Source organism: Drosophila santomea, chromosome 2R (assembly GCF_016746245.2).
Source record: "Drosophila santomea strain STO CAGO 1482 chromosome 2R, Prin_Dsan_1.1, whole genome shotgun sequence".
NCBI lineage: Eukaryota > Metazoa > Arthropoda > Insecta > Diptera > Drosophilidae > Drosophila > Drosophila santomea.
Genome location: NC_053017.2, coordinates 1,234,116 through 1,257,297, shown reverse-complemented (window position 1 = coordinate 1,257,297; position 23,182 = coordinate 1,234,116). Strand labels below are relative to the sequence as shown.

Here is a 23,182-nt window from a genome sequence, read left to right as displayed (position 1 = left end):
CAACCGCGCTGGAATCACCTTGTCCATCAGTCGACATAGCCGCTGCGCCGCATTGCACAGGCCAAACGGCATCATGGCGAACTGGTACAAGGGCCTCCCCGCAACCGTAAACGCTGTATATGGACGGCTTTCAGGATCCAACTCCACCTGCCAGAATGCGAATTTCAAGTCGACGCTTGAAATATAGTAGGTCTGCTCGATTCTGGACAGGATTCCCTCGATGCACGGCAGCGGATAAGCATCCTTCACGGTGAGGTTGTTCAGTTTCCGTGCGTCTAAGCAGAACCTATTTTTGTCCGGCCTTCGCACCACTGTCGTGCGGTTACTCCACGGACTCTCGCTGACCTCGATCACGCCCAGCTCCAGCATTTTGTCGTCTTCGGCCCACACAATCTCCTGCATCGCTGGCGATTGTGGATAATGCCGATCCTTAAACGGCTCAGCGCCTTCCACGAGCTGGATCCGATGTGTCTCCACCGATGTCTTACCCAGACCGACGTCCTCGAACGCTAGGAACTCTTTCTTTACCGCTTCCTCACGATCGACGTGTACTTGTCCATGCGGACCCCGAGCTCCTCCAGCATTTCACGGCTGCCTTTTCCCAGGACATTAATGGACGCGCCTGTGTCCAGCAAACCGGAAATGGGCTTGCCATGTATCCGGACCTCGGCAAACACCCTGGGATCACCTCCCATGCCCCGACGAACGGCTTCAACCACGGCACGTCGCGTCTGATGCCTCTGCCGGAATCGTGATCTGGTCTTTAAAAGCCTCCGGCTGACGCTCCGCATCCCGTCTATCTGGTGGTTGGCAAATATTCGGTTCCGAACCTCAAGGTACTTCTGCATCCGTTCCTCCGCTGGTAAGTATCTCAGCTTATTGCTATTCTTAATGACGATTTTATTACTCTCTACTATAGGTTTAATTGTTGGTGGCTTCGGTGGAAGGTTTACTGTCGGTTGGACCTGTACTTCGAGCGCGGGTCTCCCACCTTTCCGGCGCTCGTCCTCCCGATTCCCGCACATACCGGGCAGTTCGGTGTGATCACCTCGGGCTTCCCGCAGCGGTAGCAGAAGATCTTCCGCTCCGACGATGCGCAGTCACGGTGTCCGTGGTCCGGCTGCCCGCAGTTCCAGCAACTAATTCGCTGCCTGGAAACTTCCTCGATGTACGGCTCCGGCTCTCCCGCTTCGCCGTCGGATGACTCCATCGCCACTTCCTCCACCTGTCGTCCGCTCGACGGAAACTTGGCCGGCGCGCGGTATGAGGCTCGGCTGTCCCGCTCCCGCCTCATGAAGGCCTCCTCCACTTCGAGGCACTCCTCTCGCAGCTGGTCCACGCTGTACACTCTCAGGGCATAAACAAACCGGGCGACCTCGGCGGTAAGTCCCTTTTTAACTATGCGGATCATTTTCACCTCCGGTATCGGTGCCAGCAGTCTGTTTCCCAGCCGCCGCATCGCTCGGAAATAATCCTCGACGGACTCGCCTGGCTGTTGCCGTCGATCTTGGAGTGCTCGTCTGCGCTCGAACTCGCCTCCGATGCCCCGGAACCTCGCCACCAGGTTCTCCTTGAGGTCCTCCCATGTCTGCGGAGGGCTCTCTTTGACATATTGCCAGTACCACTCGGCAGCCTGGCCTCGCATCAGCTGGTAGAAGCTACCCAGCACCTGGTCCCAGGAACACCGAGACTGCCGCTGCAGGTATTCCACGCGGAACACAAAGTCTTCCACGGCGAGCTTATTTTGGTCGCCGTCGAAGAAAATCTCCCACTTCTCGATCCTGACGCCTCTAACCGAATCTCTTCTCCTTTCAGGACCTCGGAGACCCTCCGAGCTACCCCTTCGAGCCTCACACTCCGTCTGGAAACGCTGCTGCTCTCCCGGATATCCACCGGCGCCGACATTCCTCTCCGCGAGTACTTCGCTTGCTCTTGGAGGTTTGGGTGGAGCCCTCCAAGGATTCTGTCCCTCTGGCCGGGTCTTGGGATATGCGCCCGTCGCCTCCTGGCATCCTCGTGCTCCTGCATGCTCGTGACCACCACAGGGGTCGCCTTGCATCGCCTGCTGCTGCATCGACTGCACGGCTGCTGCCGTTTGCTTCAGCGGCTGGACCACCTCGTTGATCATCGCCATCATCTCGAGGAAGCCTTGGCGAATCTCCTGTTGCAACGTCCGACTGACGTTGTCGGACATCGCCGCCCTGTGCGTGTCGTACGCCTGAGCCACCGCAGCGTTTACCGTCGACGCGATATCGCTCGGGATTCCCCGTGGGGGAGAGATTTCCCAGCTATAGCCGGCTGCACCGGCTGCGCCGCCTGCCGTGCCATCTTCCGCTCTGAGTTGCTGCCCTTCCGGCGGGGGAGTTCTAGTTGTCATCTTATCAGCTCCGGACCGCAAGTTATATCTCCTAACCATGAACCTACTCTACCTGCTAATTTCTGTTCCTTACACTAAACACGCTTTCTTTTCCTTTTCTAGACGAAAACAACAAAGCCAAAAAACGGAAACTCAATTGGACAACAAAGGGGGAAAAAAAAGGAGTGATGCCTAACCGGAGCTTTCCTGCGTCTTTCATCTACCTCTGCGATCGAGTTTTATGCCATGGCGAGCTCCATCGGATCCTCTATCTTCTTCCTGGAAGATAGGGCATCGAGGGCGCTCACATATCTACTCTGCTTCATGTCCAGTTGCGCCGCGGATGCGCTTGCCAGTTCTTTGGCCGTCCCGGGTGCATCGCATGGTGAACCCTGTGTTCCCATGGGCCACCCGGAGACCAGCCATTCCCCCGCGCACATTCGCGCCGCAACCCATCCCATTGCGAGTCCTCCGTTCGCCACCAGGCACCGAACGGGTCGCAAAACTAGCTGGCGGTATCCGCCGCTAGCGACATACCCTTCGCTTGGAGGATCTCTACACTTTAGGTGAGTACAACGACAAAATTACTACAAATATGAACAATTACTTTGTGGTTTATTTTTTTCCAACATCCCAGGTCTTTCCGCGTCGAGCAATTATGATCGGCTTTTTGGATAGCCGACATAAGCCATCGCACGCGTTCCAACCTGGTCTGCCGGCACCACGTGGATTCCATTCCCCCACTGGATTTTTATTTGTATCTACTTTTCCGCGTATGGGCTCGAATGTCCATTTTAGAGGACCTTCGCCACCCCATTCCTGGTTTAAAATTGGGCGCCATTAATGTTACGGCCTGCTGATTTCGATGGGGCAAGGCCGGCTAGCCAGTCATCAACAGGGCGGATTCTTCCCCTGTGCCCACAGGTCGCACCATAAATTCCACTCGGCATGGAATCCACAAAAACAACAAAGAAACATCAACAGAAACTACAAGTGAAGGACGACACGACGCAGATTTGGGTCTTCGATGGAAAGGACCCTGACGCACCCTCCCTACCAAGGATCCGTCTATTTCCCATTTGAGGATCTCCCTCATCGGCTTCCTCCAGGTTATCGGCTCATCCGTTCGTCTTCCCCCCCCCTAATTAATACACTAGCAATTCATCGTTATAATCTTTACTTATTTAAATATAGAATTATACTAAATAACATTTTCCATTTTTCCAAAATTTTAGGCTTCCATCGCCCTGGGCCAAAGCAAAGACGATACAAAAAAAAAGACGACGAAAGAGCTGGAGAGGACAACAAAGACGCGAAACTACTGCACGGGTATTGACATATAAATATATATAAATTAATAAAATTAATAAACCCTCATTTCACTTCAGAATTCCTGCCTACATGGAGCTCCAAGGAGGATCAGGGGCTGAGACGGGTCAGGTGGTTATTTACGAAAGGTCCATACTCCTACACAGGATCGGCCTGGTCTTCTCGGAGGTCGTATTCCAAGATTTAGATTTAATTTTGCTTGGACTCGGCGCGATTTAATTGTACATAAGTTACTGGTTATTTATATCATATTTATAATTTTTTGATCATCGTTTTACGTGTTTTAGGTTTTACTCCGTGTTTACGTGCTTTAGGTTTTATCGTCTTTCAAACAAATATTCGTGTGTTTGTTTATGGCATGTTAAACGCCACTAAAATAAATAAATAAATAATTACACACAGACGAATATATTACATAATTTTAACACGGGCACATAAATAAGTTAAATAAATAAATAAATAACGATTAATAAATAAATAGAAATAAATAAATAAATGCGAATAAATAAGGCGGATTAAATAAATAAATAAATAATTATAAATAAATAATTATTTTAATTTTTTTCTGGCCGAGCTTCTCCCGGGCGGTTTGGCTTGGTTCTCGGCGGGATTTGAGGTTGGAATCCACCACGGGTTCCAGAAAAGGTCTCCCCGGGTCCAAACTGTGGATATCTCGGGGTCAAGAAAATGCATGTATACCCTCTGCAACCCAGATATATAAACATTATGTCTATGCCCTCTCGGAACGGACTCACATTTATTTTCCACTTCCGGCTGCCGGGTCTTCCTGTTCTGCTTCTGTCCTGCTCCCGTCGATCTCCGGATCGGGTTAAATTATCTTAATTTCCCTATAACAACAATAAAAAAAAACCTCACTAACGTTTCCTCGGAGCTTTCACCTCCGGTAGACCGACCGCACTCACACGTTTATGTGCGCCACCGATTTTAAAACACGGCCGTTAGATTTAGTTCGCGGCAGCGGGTCGTCTGATTCCCAAATTTTCTCTGGCCCACATGGCGGTCACCTCGCCCTATTTATGGGCTCAGCTCTGCCGGTTCCCTTTCCTATTCTTTTGTTTTCTCCTTTCCCTTCACATAGGTCGAGAACCGACTTCAAGGCCAATGCCAGTGATCATTTCCCGTCTTAGTGTGTGTGGATGCACTTCGTCGGTGTTCTCCTCTCTCCACATACCATCCACACTTCCCCTTTCTTGGGGTGTGGACGGTAGGGGGCGCTCTACATCCATCCCACTTTCCCCTTCTTCTCTTGGGACTGCCAACCTCGCCTTAGGTGCTCATTCCAGACGATATTTCTTTCGCCCGCGGCTATCGATCACCGTCAGAATGCAACAATTTCAATACTTTATAAAACCACAAGACCAAATTAACCGAACACCTCGTATTCAGAAATTCACAATTGTTTGATGTCTACTATTAGGAAAGTGAACAAAATTATTCTAAGCACTAGGAGTACGATCAGAGCCAGCAAGAGCTTAACCGACATTAGAGAAGTAACTGAACAAGAATTCCAGACAGTGACAAGACTCAACTTCATCAATGAATAAAGCATCGAACTTTCCCCCACTTGTCCCAGCTGGCCAACAGATAAGACAACGTATGTACAAATGCTTCAATGAGTAATGCAAAGGCGATAATTGGGACAAAATTGGTTGCGCATTAATTATATTTCTCCGACAAGCGAGACGAGGAATCTGTTTTCTAAGAACTTCATAATCTTTTTATTATTTTCAACTCCCAAATTAGAACGACCCTTTTTTAAAAAAAAAACTCAAGCCAATTCTTATTTAAACCAAGAAAAATTTATTTTTAAAGACGAGAGACAGGTTTCTCAGCTCAGATTTATTTAACCATACGGACCCAATTTTAATTCAAGCCGCACTTAACGTACATAAAGTTTATCAAAAGACCACAGTACCCATACTTAAAGATTTTTTAGAAAACACACATTATCAACTAATTCTGTTCAGATTCGTCCCATGCTTTGATGGGTTGATCGGAATAGACGTTTTTTATAAATTAAATGCAGTAGTCTTAAGCGCAGAATAAAGACAGGGGACTCAGTTTTTTGACATCGGAATTCACACACAGGACAGGGACAACATATCAGGAGGCAAGACCGATATTTTAAACCAACTACGAACAGACCATTTAAATGATGAAGAGCTTACACCATTAAATGACCTTTGTAACGAACTACCACAACTCTTTTACCAAGAGTGGGTTTATCTGACCTTCGCTACGTTTGTGAAACATAGAATACAAGCCAAAGACAAAGTTCCAGTACATTCAGAGCCGTTCCGGTACAGCCCTGTAGAAAGACAGGAAATACAAAGACAAAGGCATTCCACTCCTCTTGAGGTGCACCAATTTTCCTCGTATCAAAGAAGCCATACGCTTTAAATTATAAGAAATTGAGATTGGTCATAGACTACAGAAAACTAAACGAAAAACCTGTTAACCATGCCGAATATTATAGACGTTCTAGAAAGGAAAGCAAGCGATTAGAAGTAGAAATGAACCCCAAAGATTCTAGCAAAATAGCCTCGGCATTAAAGGAACATTTCGAGTTCGTGCGAATTTCTTTCGCCTTTACTAACACTCCAGGCATCTTCCAAGGAGTGATAGACAACATTTTCACATTGTCATAGTTTTCTAGCCATCGCTTTAAGAACGCGTCAACGGCTTAGTACTCCGCAAAATTTCGTAACTTGATAGACTCAATGAAAAAAAAAAATAAGATGAAAGACAGAATAGCAAAAAGTATCGAAAATAGAGTCCCACCCAAAACCCTCGTAGTAGTCACAACAGTTTTTAGGAAAAATAATAGAAGGAATAAAGTAACGGCCCAATTCTCAAAAATATTGCTAATCAATACAAAGGCCTAACATTTATTTCACACATGAATCAAAAGAATCACTAGAGTAAAATTAACAGTTATATTTACTTTTTCTGTGCAACTGCGCAATTTATCAAAATCAAACAACTGGAGGAGCACGACAAGATTGCAAAAATTTATCTGGGTCATGCAAAACGTTGGGAAAATACAGAAACATTTCGAGACAGCACCTAACAACCTTAAACAAGTTACTTTCACAAGAATTTATAGATGGCTTAAGAACAAAGCTAGACCAATTGAAAATAAAAATGTATGCATTAATACTCCGAAGAAGAACAAAGAGTATTGGTAGTATAATTAAAGTGGTAACACGAAACATGGACGTTAATAACGCCCAATTTATTAGCGTTGAGTTTAACCAAAGACAAGACGGGGGAAACCAGGCGGACTGGGACCTCGTCATTCCCGTAAATGCCTTTAAGGTCAAGGCACTAGAGCGGGAATATGCATTAGCCCGAGAGCGCCTTTTCAACGGCGAAGAAGATAACTTAACACTTGTAAGACACAAAAGATTTATGAAAACATTGACGGCTGAAACAGAAAGTAGTATGTATTTTTTCGTCTTCAGCCAAGTTTTTATATGTTACCGTTATGTAACCGTTACCATAATGTTGGAAGGGACAGGATTACCAAGATTTTACGACCAAAATACGGTAAGCTTATGCTGGCAAGCTAGTACCTGAACATCGGGTGCATCTGCCTCGGCTAAAGTCCATTTTCAGGACAAGGGCTCTAGTATGCCGTAACCGACATTCCCTTGAAAGTTTTTAAGATTCCATTAATCTAGTCTGGCAGCGTACCTGCAGTATATCCTGCCTATTTGAATTCGGAGGATCAGATGATTAGGAGTCTCGTAGGTAGTAGTGGGGCAGATCCTTTTCCTGGGTTTTCGGGACTGTTGTTTTCGCCAAGGGTGCCTTGCATGATAATTACAGATATTTTTCTCTTAATAGTGCTTGCGGTGTTTAAAAGCCCCGACGTGGCACTGGTTGTTGGTACAACATTGAACCTTCCTTGCGGAAAAACTAAAGTGCAGAATACTTCACCTGAAGCTCCCTATGATTTGATTATGTCTGTGCTGTAAACAATAAGCTGGTGCTTGTTTGGTCTTTAATTATCGTGCTTTTTCTGGTCAGTCTTTCCGCTGAGCAGCTGATCGGTAGTTCTAGTTATTAATGCTTATTTTCCCGGGTAATTTTTCTATTTTAATGACTCCTCGAGCTAGTGAACTCGTGGTTGGCTTATAGTAACTTATTATCCCTAGTTATTCCATCTAGTCTTTAATATCTCACCGACTATAAATTTCATAACCACTACAAATGAGTACGCACGCTTGTGGCACACATCTGTCGTATAGCGTAGCAGCAAAAACAAAAGAAATTCAAATTGAAATTATTTATGTAAATGCTAACTTACTAAGGTAACAGACAAAAATAATGACAACGACTGATATGTATGTATACCTAAAAATTCCTTTTTTAATAAGAATAAAATTAATCACATCTCAAAAGTGGAAAGGAATCGTAAAGTTCCTCGGTTTTAGTCGGCATATTCCACACAAAAGCTTATCTGTCACTTGATCATAAAACGATCGGTAGGTGTTTCGCAGTACTAATTATTCTTGTTCAGATTAAAAGTTGGTTAAAAAAATTAGTAATACAAATTGGCAAGACAAATAATATCATTACAAAAATTAAATCATTTTTCAAAAATCATAAAAATGTGAACTATTTAATATAGAATCCACTATCGCAATTTACTGGCTTCTATAGTTTCCGAGATCTCGACGTTCACATAATATTTTAATGTTCTTAATATCTTAGTTTGAATCAGTAAGAAATATATGCATGGCACATAATATTGTGTGGCAATGTACAATATGCTTCATAATCTGCGAATACCTGACCACTTGGTCCTAACACCAAACGTTGTTAAAGAACTTAAGTGTTAGTATTATGAAGAGCTCCTTATATACTTACCTTTTCTACAAAAACATTTGTTTGCCTCATTAGTTGCCCCATTATCAAAGGCATTATCCTCAAATACATAATTATATCCTTTAAGGCTGCCATAGGTTTTCTCTTTGCCCACCCGGTACTAAAAGACAAAATAATTTAGTTTAAGTCTAAGCCCCCACTTTTTTTTAAACACTTACCAAATTTATCGGTCTACACATACTTTTTCGGAAAAACTTTACGGTCTCGTTTGACTGAATGAAGCTTTTGAACTTTGTACCATCAGATGCGTACTCTATGTTGCTGCAATGGTCACCGTCCCACTGAGGAAGCATTGTCTCGCCCCGATACGATGCATATAATCCCGACAGCGCTGGATTGGGCACACCTGTGTAGAATGTCTCAAAATCCGTTGAAAAGTCGTACATGCGATCGATAAGCCCAACCTTCTCAAAGGAAATCCAATTTGGAAGAAAGGTGTTGCCGAGAGTGGCCAAGGCCGAGGGATAGCCGAACATGAATTCTTTGGCTGTGGTTCGAACTATGGGCTCCGACTTTGTACTCATTAGCAGAGTCTTTAGAGCCATTCTAACTAAGAACGGCTGGTTGGCAGTAAGGTGTGATATTGCCTAAAAAGACAAAGACAATCATATATAAATAATAGTCTCTGACTATAATTAATGAAACACTTTAAATAATGTTATAATTAATCCGGCATGAATTAAAATATCTTTCAACAAGGCAACTTATACCCCATTGGTCTAAAAACTTTAAAAAACTTTTTTAAAATTTAAATTATATATATTAAGCATTTAACAGGCAGCGTGTGCTCGATAAAAAAAGTATCGCTTAAAATAGTTTGATACCCGATAGCAGTAGATTAAGTTTCAAACCATTAGATTATCTCGAACATTAGCAGGAATACAGGAAGTCCAGTATCGATTTGGCACGGAAAAAGAGAAACGAGCATACTGATCATGCTTCGGCCTGTTTGCCGAAGTTCTGGAAGGAAAGTCATTGGAAAACACTAATCCTCTCCAAAATTTTTGTGTTCGGAAATTGTGGTGATGATCTGACTTTCGGGTGTTGCCGGCGAAAGCCGGAAGATGTTCATGGTATCATCCTACAATAGCGGGCAGATAGATCTTGGAGCTAAAGAAGTTATGAAGCACTCAGATTGAATTAGCTGGCACACGTGGAATGAATCAATAGCTGGTGATGCCCAACATGCTGGATAGTATGTTAGCAGGATTTGATGTCAGGAATGATTACAACTATCACTTATGGTCGCCAAAGGTTTTTCTTCCATAATGGATCACTTGATCAGGATAAATAGCCGAGTCGACCTGGCCATGTCCGTCTGTCCGTCCGTATGAACGTCGAGATCTCAGGAACTATAAAAGCTAGAAAGTTGAGATTAAGCGTACAGACTCCGAATATATAGACGCAGCGCAAGTTTGTTGAATTATAATGCCACGCCCACTCTAACTTTTGAAAAATGTTTTGATATTTTTTCATTTTTGTATTAGTCTTGTAAATTTCTATTGATTTGCCAAAATCTTTTGCCATGCCCACTCTAACGCCCACAAACCGCCAAAAGCTAACACGCCCACATTTTTGAAAAAACGTTTTGAAATTTTTTAATTTTTGTATGTCTTGTAAATTTCTTTCGATTTGCCAAAAACTTTTTGCCACGCCCACTATAACGCCCACAAACCGCCAAAAACTGTCACTCTCCTTCGCACTTCCAGTAGCTGTGTAACGGGTATCAGATAGTCGGGGAATTCGACTATAGCGTTCTCTCTTGTTTTGATATATAGTCACTAGATGGAGCTATTTTCTTTTTTCACGTGCTGGAGTTTTAATTTATTTTTCACGACACCTTTCTCGATTTTTTGACCTCGAGAAAAAACGCCCACATTTATTTCATTTAAATTTATATGTCGATTTCTCGGTCACACAATTTATTTTAACCAGGCTATTGTGTAGTTGGTCAATTTGGCTTTGAACAATTAGGACTCTTTTTCTATCCTTTGGCTTCTTATTTTATACTCTGTCCCTTACCTTTGATAGTGGGAAACAAAAGTCAATTATTTTCGTTTCCTTTAGCTGCAAGTTGTGAGGAGTTGAAACTCCGCACAAATTCGGATGGTGATCGCATGAGGAGGGCCTACCGTTGCCAGTTACGCAACAAGGCAAAGCGTAGTAACGGCAGTGCAAAGCCCGGAGAAAGAAAGTTTGGAGACTCTGGGCTGGAGAAAGAGAGTTCGGAGACTCTGGAGGAAGAGAGTTTGGAGACTCGGGATATGGAGGAAGAGATTTTGAAGACTTGGGATATGGAGAGAGAAAGGGTGGAGACACCGGACTTATTGAAAAGAGAGTTTGGAGAGTCAGCAGGTTCAAAGGCAAATAACGGGACATGTCGAACTTTGGACCGGGCCAACGGTAAAATCGTGGACATTGGACCCGGAGACTGGAGACCAAGGGGAGGCCTATATAAACAGTGCACAAGTCAACAACGTTAGAACGAAGTCAGCAGAGGAGCTACACCACGGGGTAGTCAACAAGGAGCGTGATCGCTACGTCAAGACGTTCGGGACGAGAAGGTCTCTGAATTAAGACGCAGGTAGCTGAGGTCCAGTACGACGAAGCACGAGTAGCCCAGAAGCGCCCAACAGGCGAAGCCAAACCAAGAAGGGCACAGGATAAGCGGCAGGGATTGTGGTGTAGACCCGGAGAACTCTGTAGGAGACCGCGAACTTGAACCAGGCGATCGGCTAGGTGTGTCCGTGCGATCCAAACGGGCGTGATACCGGCGCCACCAGTCCGAACCAGACGTGGAGTTGACGTGTTGCTGTTCCACAGGCGTTTGCCTTGGGGATTACAGCCGTTAGCTGCCGTGAGTCTGCGTAAGACAACAACTCTTAGCGCAAGCGACGAGCGCCCAACAACGAAGGTACGCGCCACTCAGGACGACAGGAGCGGCGAGACAGCGGAACGAGGCCGGTGGACAATCCATCAAGCACAAAGGCCGGATAATCAGATTTCTTTGTAAGTCCAAGCACGAATAAAGATCCAAGAACGAAACTGCCAGTGTTATTACTTGTAACGATCACGTTATTCTATAAATTCCGGAGCGAGCAGACCAAAAAAAACAGGTCGTTACAAAGTGTAATTTTGTAAACGTGTAACTGCTGAGTTGATCAAAGGAGCAATAGACCAAAATGAATGATCGAAATAAAAAACCTTCATTTGTTGAGTATGAAACTAATTTTATATAGGCACAATCGCATCTTACAGTAAATGGCCTACGTAGAGGCCTTAGTAAATAGTACCCGCCTTATCGAGGTCCCACGCTCCGGCGCATCTGCATATCTTGAGCGGCGAGGACCTTATCTGTGGTCTCTCACTAAGGGACTAGTTAAGGAGGCGGGCAATGATCTCAAGTGTCGGACTCATGTGGTGTGCACTTAGATTACATGTTTTCGGGACTGCACCCATGTCGCCTATTAGATTACAAAATATAAAATATAAATTTATGACTTTCGGTTCATTTACTGTGAGGAGTCTAAAAACTCCCCACAACAATGGGCCTTGGACCGTGAACTAACGGGACATGAGTTGGACCCTGTACCCGAGAGAGCCGTGCTCAAAAAGGGAAATAGCGGCGCAGGCGCAGCTCGGGACAGTCAATCAGGAAAAGTGCGCGGAGAATAGGACTGTCAATCAGGAAAAGTTCGTAGAGGTCGACAGCGAAATAGTGAAGCAGTCAAAGTACGCGGAAAGATACCCGGAACGGTATATGAACGAAAAGTGAGTGTCGGGCATCCAAGGAGGACCTCTAAAAGCGAAGGACCTGCGTGGTCAGAAAGGGACGGTGGAGTCTTTGGTCGGCAAAGGTGGTTTGGGGAGAAGCGCTAGCTTATCTCACGGACGTACTCCCTGTCCCCATAACATCCTAAGCCCCAGTCGAGCCGGTACGGATCCGCCATCGGAAGCGACGCGGGTCCAGCGAAGAAGGACGACGAAGGGGCGACGACGCGCATCTGAAGGCGAGGATCACAGGACTCTCTTTGTCAAGCGTCACTGAATAAAGGTGGTTTAAATCTGAAACCCTGTCTTCTCTTTGGTCGGGCAATCACACAAATCATAAAACAAACAAACTTGTTGAGCTAGCCGTTGCAATCCGTAGAGAGCAGAAACTAAGAAATCAGTTCTTTACATTACACAAATATGAACGGAGCCCAAAATTGTATGTCTTTAAAAATTCGTGTTCGTCTAAACATGGACTATTATCTATCTGTTTCGACGTCTCTTCTAGAAATACTTGGCCAACATTACTACGGAATGCCTGCTCTACTCTTGAAGCGTTGTCTCTTGTTTTTGCGGCATACCCTTTGTCCCTTGATTACCCATTTTCTCAGGGTTTGATTTGGGGACTGGGTGCTCTACGGAACGACCTTTGGTTTTCTCATATTTCATTTTTATTTGTGTCAACGTCATCGTTGTTACATTATTACAGCTTGGTGTTAAAATATTCATGATTGACAATGCCGATCTTTAACAATTTAACGATCTCTATGATTAGCAATGAAATATTTTTGGAGCCCTTTAATTTTAAAAATTCCCTTTCACTTAAAATTGGCTTTGTTTCCAACTTCCTTATTTCAAAAATAATTTCATTTATTGCATTTGCCAGCCCTTTTTTTTTACTTGCTGATGAATGGCCACAAGCATGCCTTACAATAAAGCAGCCTTTAGCTATTACTCTAACGCCCACTCTAACGCCCACAAACCGCCCAAAGCTGCCACGCCCACACTTTTGCCAAAAAACTTTTAACGCCCACAAACCGCCAAAAACTGTCCTTCGCACTTACCCTAGCTGAGTAACGAGTATCAGATAGTCGGGGAACTCGACTATAGCGTTCTCTCTTGTTTAATATATATCATACGACCACATCTTTATTTAAAGCATAAACCCACGCAGGAGTTCCCAGATATAGATCGCCCAAGCGTTGTTTATTTTTAAATATAGGCAGACAAATGTTTGACAATACAATTGCTGCAGCAGTTCAATTGTTTTACGTACAATATACATATATGTATATATAGGGTGTTTTTTTTAGAGGTATAGAACTTTAAGTTGGCATTACTGTTCAAGATGGCGACCGATTTAACAGCTGTCAAGTGATTTATTCTCAGTTTGGTTTGGCAATTCGTCATGCGTGCTTACAAAATCCAACTCGTGCAAGAATTGAAACCAAACGATCATCAAGCAAGGCGTAGATTCGTCGAATGGGCCCAAAACGAGATTGCTGTTGTTCCCGATTTTTCATAAGCCTCCAAGATCTTGTGATTTAACACCGCTAGACTACTTTTTGTGGGGCTATGTAAAGTCATTGGTCTATGCGGATAAGCCACAAACGCTAAACCATTTGGAAGACAACATTCGCCGTGTTATTGCCGATATACGGCCAAATGTTGGAAAAAGTCATTGCAAATTGGACGTCCAGATTGGACTACATCCGAGCCAGCCGTGGCGGTCATATGCCAGAAATCATATTTAAAATGTAATGCCACAAGATTATCTTTCATGTCAATAAAATTCATGTCAATCGAATAATCCATCGTTGTTTTATTGCAATTTAAAGTCCTATACCTCTAAAAAAAACACCCTATATAATCTTTTATCTCCGTGTTCTTGTGTGAACAATTGGTGTCTTTATAATCTGCATTGTTAATTAAAATTTTTTTGCATTTCTGTGATACAACATGGTACGTCATTGATTAACTCATTGTTCATGTTGTAAAATTTTTTTTCTTATACATTGCTTTTATTTATTAAATCTTCTTGTATGTGAACTAACAATAAGTTTAAAAGTTCTGAACAGTTGTATTGTTTTTCCAACTGTTCTATGATAAGACGGCCCTAAAAATGTCTTCGATGTGTTGTGTTGTGTTTCCAATTAATACTACGACACGATCGGGTTGAGAGTAATTATGCGAGTGACTTTATTTGGCTATGTTCGGGGAATTCGTGTAGGAATACATATCAATACAATACATATCACATCTCTCCCCTAAAATTTCATATTGTTAGTAGTTTTACGCTTTCTGAAATCTGTTGGCTGGAATCTGTTGACTTCTTGGCGAGGTCAGGTACTGCTTCGGATGGGGATACCCGATCGGCGTGGCTGTGGCTTTTGAAGGACTTCTTGCTGTGATGCTGCTGGTACTTCGTCGGAGACTGGTATGGACTGAAGAGGTTGTGATGAAATAACCGACGGTTCTTCTTCATGTCTGGAGTTTGCGACTATGTTTTGCGGATTTGGATTTTCGGACATCCACCAAATCATACTTTTGTGTTCTCCGGAGCTGTCTTCAATTTCATCTTAGTCGGATCTCGGTTTGATCTGCTTAATGTGGCGCTTGATGAAACTTGTGGATGTTTGAAGAATAAATAACATATGGCCGATGGGCCTATCGATGACAGCTTTTATCCACTTTTCTCCCCTTGCATAATTCTTTGCGAATACTTTTTGATTTGGAGAATACTTGGAGGGTTTATTCTGCTGCTTTTCAGTTTGTTTCTCAAAAAGTTGACTTAAGATGGTACGAACTGGGCGACCGTGTAGGAGTTCTGCTGGTGTTTTACCTTCTGGGTTAGGCGTAAAACGATATGAGCTTAGGTATTTTGTAACGGCTGTTTTAACTGGATACCCATCTCTTATGTTTTTAGTAACTGAGGTTTTAAAAGTTTGAACAAAACGCTCTGCAAGTCCATTAGATGCTGGGTGGAATGGGGCTGTTGTTAGGTGATTAATTCCGTACAAAAGGCAAAAATCCTTAAATAATTCTGCGGTATGTTGCGGTCCGTTATCGCTAACTAACGTTTTTGTGTAACCCTCGATCGCAAATATGGCTGTAAGTGCAGATATTGTATTTGCAGTTGTAGTCGATGACATCTGTGTTATAAACGGGAACTGGGAATAAGAATCAACGCATATTATCCCCATTGAGTCAAATATTGGACCGGCAAAATCGATGTGTATTCTTTCCCACGCTGATGTAGCCTTGGGCCAGCTTTGGAATTCTTTAGGTGGGGCTGGGTTACCTATCTTGCAAACGCTGCAAGACTGGTGGGATATTTAAGTCACTTTGGATGTTTTCGTTCCGAACGTACCACGGTGCCCCAGTGATGGTTCTCAGAATATTTGATTGTGCTCGCTGTTTGATGTCAATATTGCTGTTGCTTGCATTGCCCCATAACTGTGAGCCATAGGTCCAGATAGGTTCCAGTACAGAATTGTAGAGTTAGACCTTGTGATCTAGGCTGAGCGGAGAACCAGAGTTGATGAGCCAGTGTAAGCTGTTGGCTTTGAGTTTAAGTGGAGTTTGTATTGGCTTCAATGCGCCTGCGCCATGCAAGTCTTCTGTCAAGGTGGACTTCTAGGTACGCTACCTCATCTGCTTTCGGGAGTGGTATGTTGTTCAACAAGAGTGGTGGGCAATCTTGTCTATTTAGCGTAAACGTCACGTGCTTACATTTTTGCTCGTTTATTTTTATTCGCCAGTCAGAAAGCCACTTCTCAATGTCGATGAGGTGCAATGCCAGATGAGCTGTAGCTTGGATTGGGGACTTTGAACGGCTAAGGAAAGCTGTATCGTCGGCAAATGTGGAGACCGTTAAGCGACTATTTGTAGGGTTGTCGGTCGTATAGATGAGGTATAAGGTAGGCCCAAGATCAGTGGAAGTGGCAGTGTTGCACCGTACTGGAAAGTTTCTGTCATAGAAGTAAGACTTTAGCAGTTTGTGTATGCTTTCGGGTTGGGCTGTTTTAACTTTAAACATTAGGCCGATCGGCTGGGATTATTTTGTGGGTTCTCAGATGTAGATTAAGTCGGATCAGCAGGCATTTTTTCGAAATACATGAGAGTAGACCTATTGGTCTGTAAGATGAAGGGACTGTGTGGTCCTTACCAGGCTTTGGAATCATTATAATAATCGATTTCTTCCATCTTTGTGGAAAGTAACCATGTTTGGTGATGGCACTAAAGAGCTGGGTTATGTAGCAAACTGCAGACTGTGGCAGCTCGATGATCATTTCCGCAGCCGGGGGATTTTTTCGGGCTGAGATTGTCTTTGATTATTTTAATTACTTCTTTTGGACGAAACACAATTGAGGTGTGTTGCTGGTAGCAGTTTACGGGTGAGGACGGTAGCGGAAATGTATTAGTAGCCTGTTTGGCGTGAATACATTTTGTAGGTGTGAGGCAAATTTGGTGGCTCTGTCTGCATCACTGCGGGCCCAGCCGCCTGCGGAATTCCTTATCGGCAAAACGGTTTCAGTCAGTGGTCGTCTTCCTCCTGTTGGACGAGTGGACGAGTTGCTCGATTTCTACGTCGGTCTTATTCTAGTTGATTGTAATGTTTGTGGTTTTTGGTGTTGCAGTAAGAGCCGCTGCAGTAAGGATGGATTGAAATGTACTCGCGCAACTCTCTATATTAGATTCAGTATTGAGGTTTGGGTCAATCTGTATGGTGGTTTCAAGTTTCCTGCGTACCGGCGGAGATGAATTAGTACATGCGAGTATGGCAGACATATGGCAGACATTCAGCTTTAACCAAACTGCGGGAATTATTTTTCGTAACTGCGAAGTCGGTTAGGTCAGGCAGCTTATTGAGGTCTGATGGCCAGTATGTAGGACTCCCAGGAGAAACATGGTTAAGTTTATTAGTGGCATTTATTATAGTGTTATAAAGCTGTTTTCCTTTTGGATTCACGATTCGCGATCCCCAGTGAGAATGTTTAGCATTGTATTCGCCTGATGCAATGAAGTGTGGCCCTAGTGCTTGGAAGAAATCCAGGAATGGATCTTTCAATACTGTGAAACGGGGAGGGCAGTATACGTCCGCTAGTGTGAGGTGAGTGTTGTCCTCTAGCTGTATGTTGATGGATGTGACCTGAAGATGATTTTCAGCATACTCTTTGTAAAAGTGGTGCTTCATACGGTTCCTTATGAGTATGGCGGTCCCACCGTGTGCTTTTCCGTCGGGGTGATTTGTACCATAGAAGTGGTAGTCTCTCATTTGAAAATTGTACTTGATTGTGAGATGAGTTTCCGAAAGAAGCATTTCGTCGATATGCTTCTCATGTAGGAATTGAACTAGCTCAAGTTTGTGCTGTGAAACGCCATTGGCGTTCCAAGTAGCTATGCGTAAGGTAGCCATTGTTTATTTTGATTGTTGGGCTACAAGCATTTGTATCAAAAGGTTTTGGTTACGCATCATGTCTTGAATGGTGGTCCTCATGAATATCATAAACATCATGCTCTGTTGTAAGGCTTCCATCATGGCTTCAGTTTTTGTTTCTTGCTGTTCAGTTGTGCTATAGTTATACCCGTTACTCGTAGAGTAAAAGGGTATACTAGATTCGTTGAAAAGTATGTAACAGGCAGAAGGAAGCGTTTCCGACCATATAAAGTATATATATTCTTGATCAGGATCAATAGCCGAGTCGATTTGGCCATGTCCGTCTGTCCGTCCGTCTGTCCGTCTGTCCGTCTGTCCGTCTGTCTGTCCGTATGAACGTCGAGATCTCAGGAACTACAAAAGCTAGAAAGTTGAGATTAAGCATACAGACTCCAGGGACATAGACGCAGCGCAAGTTTGTCGAATCATGCTGCCACGCCCACTCTAACGCCCACAAACCGCCCAAATCTGCCACGCCCACACTTTTGAAAAATGTTTTGATATTTTTTCGTTTTTGTATTAGTCTTGTAAATTTCTATCGATTTGCAAAAAAACTTTTTGCCACGCCCACTCTAACGCCCACAAACCGCCCAAATCTGCCACGCCCACACTTTTGAAAAATGTTTTGATATTTTTTCATTTTTGTATTGGTCTTGTAAATTTCTATCGATTTGCCAAAAAACTTTTTGCCACGCCCACTCTAACGCCCTCAAACCGCCCAAAGCTGCTACGCCCACACTTTTGAAAAATGTTTTGATATTTTTTCATTTTTGTATTAGTCTTGTAAATTTATTTGCCAAAAACTTTTTGCCACGCCCACTCTTACGCCCACAAACCGCCAAAAACTGTCAGTGTTAAAGACTCTCCTTTGCACTTCCACTAGCTGAGTAACGGGTATCAGATAGTCGGGGAACTCGACTATAGCGTTCTCTCTTGTTTTGTTGTGTGTTTTGGGTTGGAGGCGGTTTTAATTGTTATCTTGTTATTATTGGTATCTTGTTAGTGGTGGGAATAGGCCATGGAGCGGAGCTTGTTGCTTTCGAAAAAAATACTTCTGGGTTTGTTTCTGATGGTGTCAGCGTATCTGTATCTTAGTGTGCCCGCGCCGTGTTCATTCTTTTGTGAAGACGGCTTTTGTAGATTGTAGATTGGACAGCCTCTGTAGTTTGCTGTGTGATTGCCCCCACAGTTATTGCACTTTTTCTCGCTTGCATTTTCTTTATTAGTTTGACAGTGTGTGGAGTCGTGGAGATCTCCACAGACTACGCACACCGGGAGAAGTGTGCAATACGATCTCGTGTGGCCGTATTCTTGGCAGTTTGTACCCTTCTACCGTGATCCTACGGTGCAGAAGGAGGTTGAGTTTGTAAATTGGGTGAACCTCGTTTTTTTTAAGATTATGGTTTTCTGGTACAAGCTGTATCTTGAAGAGTGGTTGCGGCTGCCTATTCCTGTTTTTGATGTTGAACACGCTTTTGGCGCAAATCACCTTTTCCTTTAAGTCTCAGTTATCTCTTCGGGCGTAACATCAGACTCAATGCCCTTCAGTACTACTTTTAGACCCTTGCTGCTTCTAAGCTGGTAGGTGTAAAAGCCTGTTTTTTGTGCGGTAAGGTATTTTGTGTCTTTTCTGTAGTTGTCCTCCGTTTTCATTTGAAGTTTGATTTCTTCGATAGTACCTCTTACAAGGGGAATTATATAAAAGCTATCTTTTTCAATAAGCTCGATCAAAGTATTTACCAGACCGCTTGTGCTCTTCTCGCGGATGTATATTGGAGGAGGCTTTGCTTTCTTCGGCTCGGTTTCAACGGGTCCCAGCGGTGCATGCTCAGCAGTATCTGCCAGCATAGCGAATCTGTTGGTATTTGCAGGGGCTACATTGTTGATCAGGGTAAGATTGTCGCATGTATTTTTCGGCTTGTTTTCTGAATCTGAATTTTCCGGGCTAAGCTTTCGCTTTATTGTAATGTAGCGGTCCATTCCAGTCTGCCAGGTCGACCCAGCTTTTTTGTTTACGTTTTCGTTTCGTTTTGCTGGTAGTGTAGCAGTACCGTTTGTTGCTTGCGGTTTTGCTTTCGCAGACTCAGTAAGAGCGTGAGCGGGTGCAGCCGACGACGAGATAGAGCGGGCTGTTGGTATTGCTCCAGCTGTTCTTGTTGGGGGTGGCGGGGCTTCTGTCGGAGCTAAAAGAACGGGAGAGCAAGAGCGTGCTCTTTCTTGATTTGTTGGTAGAAGAAGGTTCCTTGGGCTATGGGTTATTGACCGCTCGATGTCTGCGGTTGCAGTTGTCGGGGAGACGTATGAGAAGTACGCGTTGTCGCGTTGAATTGAGAGCCGGCGTTCGTCTTGCTCTCGCTGACTCTGAGCGCCAGTGTCGTTCTGACTCATAGTTCTATTATTTAAGATAAAGAATCACTATATTTATTTTAGCGATCTTGCATCGCATAGAGCGGCTCATTCGCTTTCGGATTATTTATTTAGTTTATATTATTAGTCGTTCACTTCACTCAAAACAACCGATTTGTGTTGAGCTCGATAAAGACACGTCTTCACACGTCGACGATCAAATGAATGCTTTCATCCTTTCCCATTACAGTTGCTTGTAAACACAGAACCGCTGACAATACGAAATAACACGGGTCAACGTGTTAACGCTAATTATGCGTTTTCTTCGATGTCAATAGAACATCATTAAATCTTGGAAGCAACAATCTTATAGGGTCAGTTAAACTTGCCACTGAGTTTCATACATAATTTTTACTGCTTCAAGACCTAAAATTCGTAACAGCCAGTCCGTAATTCAAATCTGGCTAAGAGCATGAAGGGCTTTATCTTCGTGTTTTCTTTGCTTATTGTTAAGCTGATGATTTCCACGTATTTATACAATTAAATTTGCTTTTATAGGTGACATTTGCAAGCATGACCTTGTGAAACCTTCAGGCCTGTACGTTTCCGAGTCGTATACTCTGTATATTTACATTGTGAACGAAGTAAGATTTCCCGATGAGATTCTTTTGCTGCTTAAAACTAGCACGACTGACTAGACTCGACTGAGAGCATCAGCACGTGTTAATTTCGGTCCGAAACGATGCTTGATCCTCTGATTTAAGTCTCGCACAATGCCTATTTACATCGTTCAGAAAGCGTATTATTTATCTTTAAACGCGATATCCCAAAAGTAGTGTTATTCAAAACGGACGTCAAGATTTCTTCGAAACTATAGAAGATATCCTAAATCTGTAAAGCGTCACTTATTCACAAAACATCTGGCTATGGCATGACACAAAAAATTTCAATAATGTATAGACTTTTTTAAATTGGAAAACAGGATCAAAAAGTGCCATTTTTTTTCCAATCGCTGCCATTTTGTGAAATTTTTATACCCGTTACTCGTAGGGTAAAAGGGTATACTAGATTCGTTGAAAAGTATGTAACAGGCAGAAGGAAGCGTTTCCGACCATATAAAGTATATATATTCAGGATCAATAGCCGAGTCGATCTGGCCATGTCCTTCTGTCCGTCCGTTTGTCCGTCTGTCCGTCTGTCTGTCCGTCCGTATGAACGCTGTGATCTCGGGAACTACAAAAGCTAGAAAGTTGAGATTAAGCATACAGACTCCAAAGACATAGACGCAGCGCAAGTTTGTCGATTCATGCTGCCACGCCCACTCTAACGCCCACAAACCGCCCAAATCTGCCACGCCCACACTTTTGAAAAATGTTTTGATATTTTTTCGTTTTTGTATTAGTCTTGTAAATTTCTATCGATTTGCAAAAAAACTTTTTGCCACGCCCACTCTAACGCCCACAAACCGCCGAAAACTGTCAGTGTTGAAGACTCTCCTTCGCACTTTTACTAGCTGAGTAACGGGTATCATATAGTCGGGGAACTCGACTATAGCGTTCTCTCTTGTGTTTTATTCATATATATACATATATTCCCGTGCTCATTTTATTTTTGCACCATTACTACATATAAATATATTTGTGTCAGGTTTAAAGAAAAATATCTTATTGTCAGCCTCTTCCAGGCAATTTATTTCATTAATAGGAGTTAAATATTTTGTGTTCCATATTGTTTTAAATTAATAAAAATTACTTTTCAGCGACGAGTATCCGCCTTGTTTTTTGTTATGCAAAAACAAGAGCCCTCAGAGCGACGTTTGTAGTCGTGAATAGCCAACAATTTTTGTTGACGTGCGCACCTTTGCTTGTAGATGAATTTGATACTCCTCGCTAACAACAGTTATAGCCAACTTTTCATAAATTTTGTATGCTAGCTTTTTAATTCTTGTTTGTATTACATGGCAATAGCCAACAATCTATTACTCAATAAAATTATGCTATTATTGTAACAACAACAAAATGAGTAGGTAAACATTTCCAGAATGGGTGCTGACGCGCGAAGTGGAGTAGGTCAAAAAACGATGACATAACGTTTGACGGACAACCTTGACAAAAGGGGATCGTATTGCGCGGCCCGCGACGATCCATCAGGCATGCGGAAGCATGAAAGGGAGGGAACGTGGCCGAAACATTGCCCGATCGTTTTACGATCAAGCTGCAGCTTGTGGGGCAGTGAGGACTGTTGACTGACGAACGGTACGAACTTTTTCAGGCACTACTAATATTTATTCTCGTTATGTTGGGGAGGTGAAGGGCTTACCAAGATCCCACGACCCAAAATCGACGAGCTTACGCCGGCAACCTGGTGCCTGAACATCGGGTGCCCCTCCCTCGGCCTGAGTCCTTTCACAGGACACAGGGACGAATACACCGACGTAACAGAATTGGCGCCCAACGAAAGGATTTGTCATATTTGTTAAGGAATAGTGTCATTGGTCTCAACGAAAAGTAGGCATAAATTCCATCATTTAATGACCTAATTAATTTGACTATGTATAGAATAGGACTTATAGGACTTAAGTAGAATCAGTGAGCGCTTACTAACTTTTTTACTATTTAGCATAATTAAAGTCCCCAACTTCTGCAACCGAAATCACGTGTAAATGGTTAAGAATACAGGTATGACTTTAAGATGACTTTCGTTTATTATTCTTTTAAAATCATAAGTCCTTTGTTTTGTCTTTTTCGGTTTGAAAAAGAAAAAAAAATTACTTAATTCAGAAATGTGGGAGATTTCCTTGTTATAATATCAAACAACTAAGTGCCGATCGACTATTTTTTCTGTAAATCACGTAAATATAATTTGAGGGTGGCTCACGCTTCCAACGTATTAGGCCAAGTAGACAGGTCGTTCGAGAAGTCTGAGTCCAAAGAAGATAGGAGCGCAGATATAATGTTAACGCATTTAGCGGTGCGGTGCGGGTGTATCGTTTATTTGACGATCAAGTACAGAGGGGGTGGGGGAAC

General features: G+C 43.3%; 1 protein-coding gene across 2 annotated transcripts in view; it reads right to left on the bottom strand.

Moving 5' to 3' along the window:
• Positions 1-23,182, bottom strand: part of LOC120444438 (scavenger receptor class B member 1) — a 193,656-nt gene that overhangs the window by 117,618 nt on the left and 52,856 nt on the right. For both annotated transcript variants that reach the window (XM_039624096.2, XM_039624097.2), the window contains exons 5-6: positions 8,758-9,186; positions 8,582-8,699 (exon numbers count right to left, since the gene is read on the bottom strand). In XM_039624096.2, coding sequence (XP_039480030.1) covers positions 8,582-8,699; positions 8,758-9,186 — 547 coding nt within the window. The remainder of the gene's footprint in view (positions 1-8,581; positions 8,700-8,757; positions 9,187-23,182) is intronic.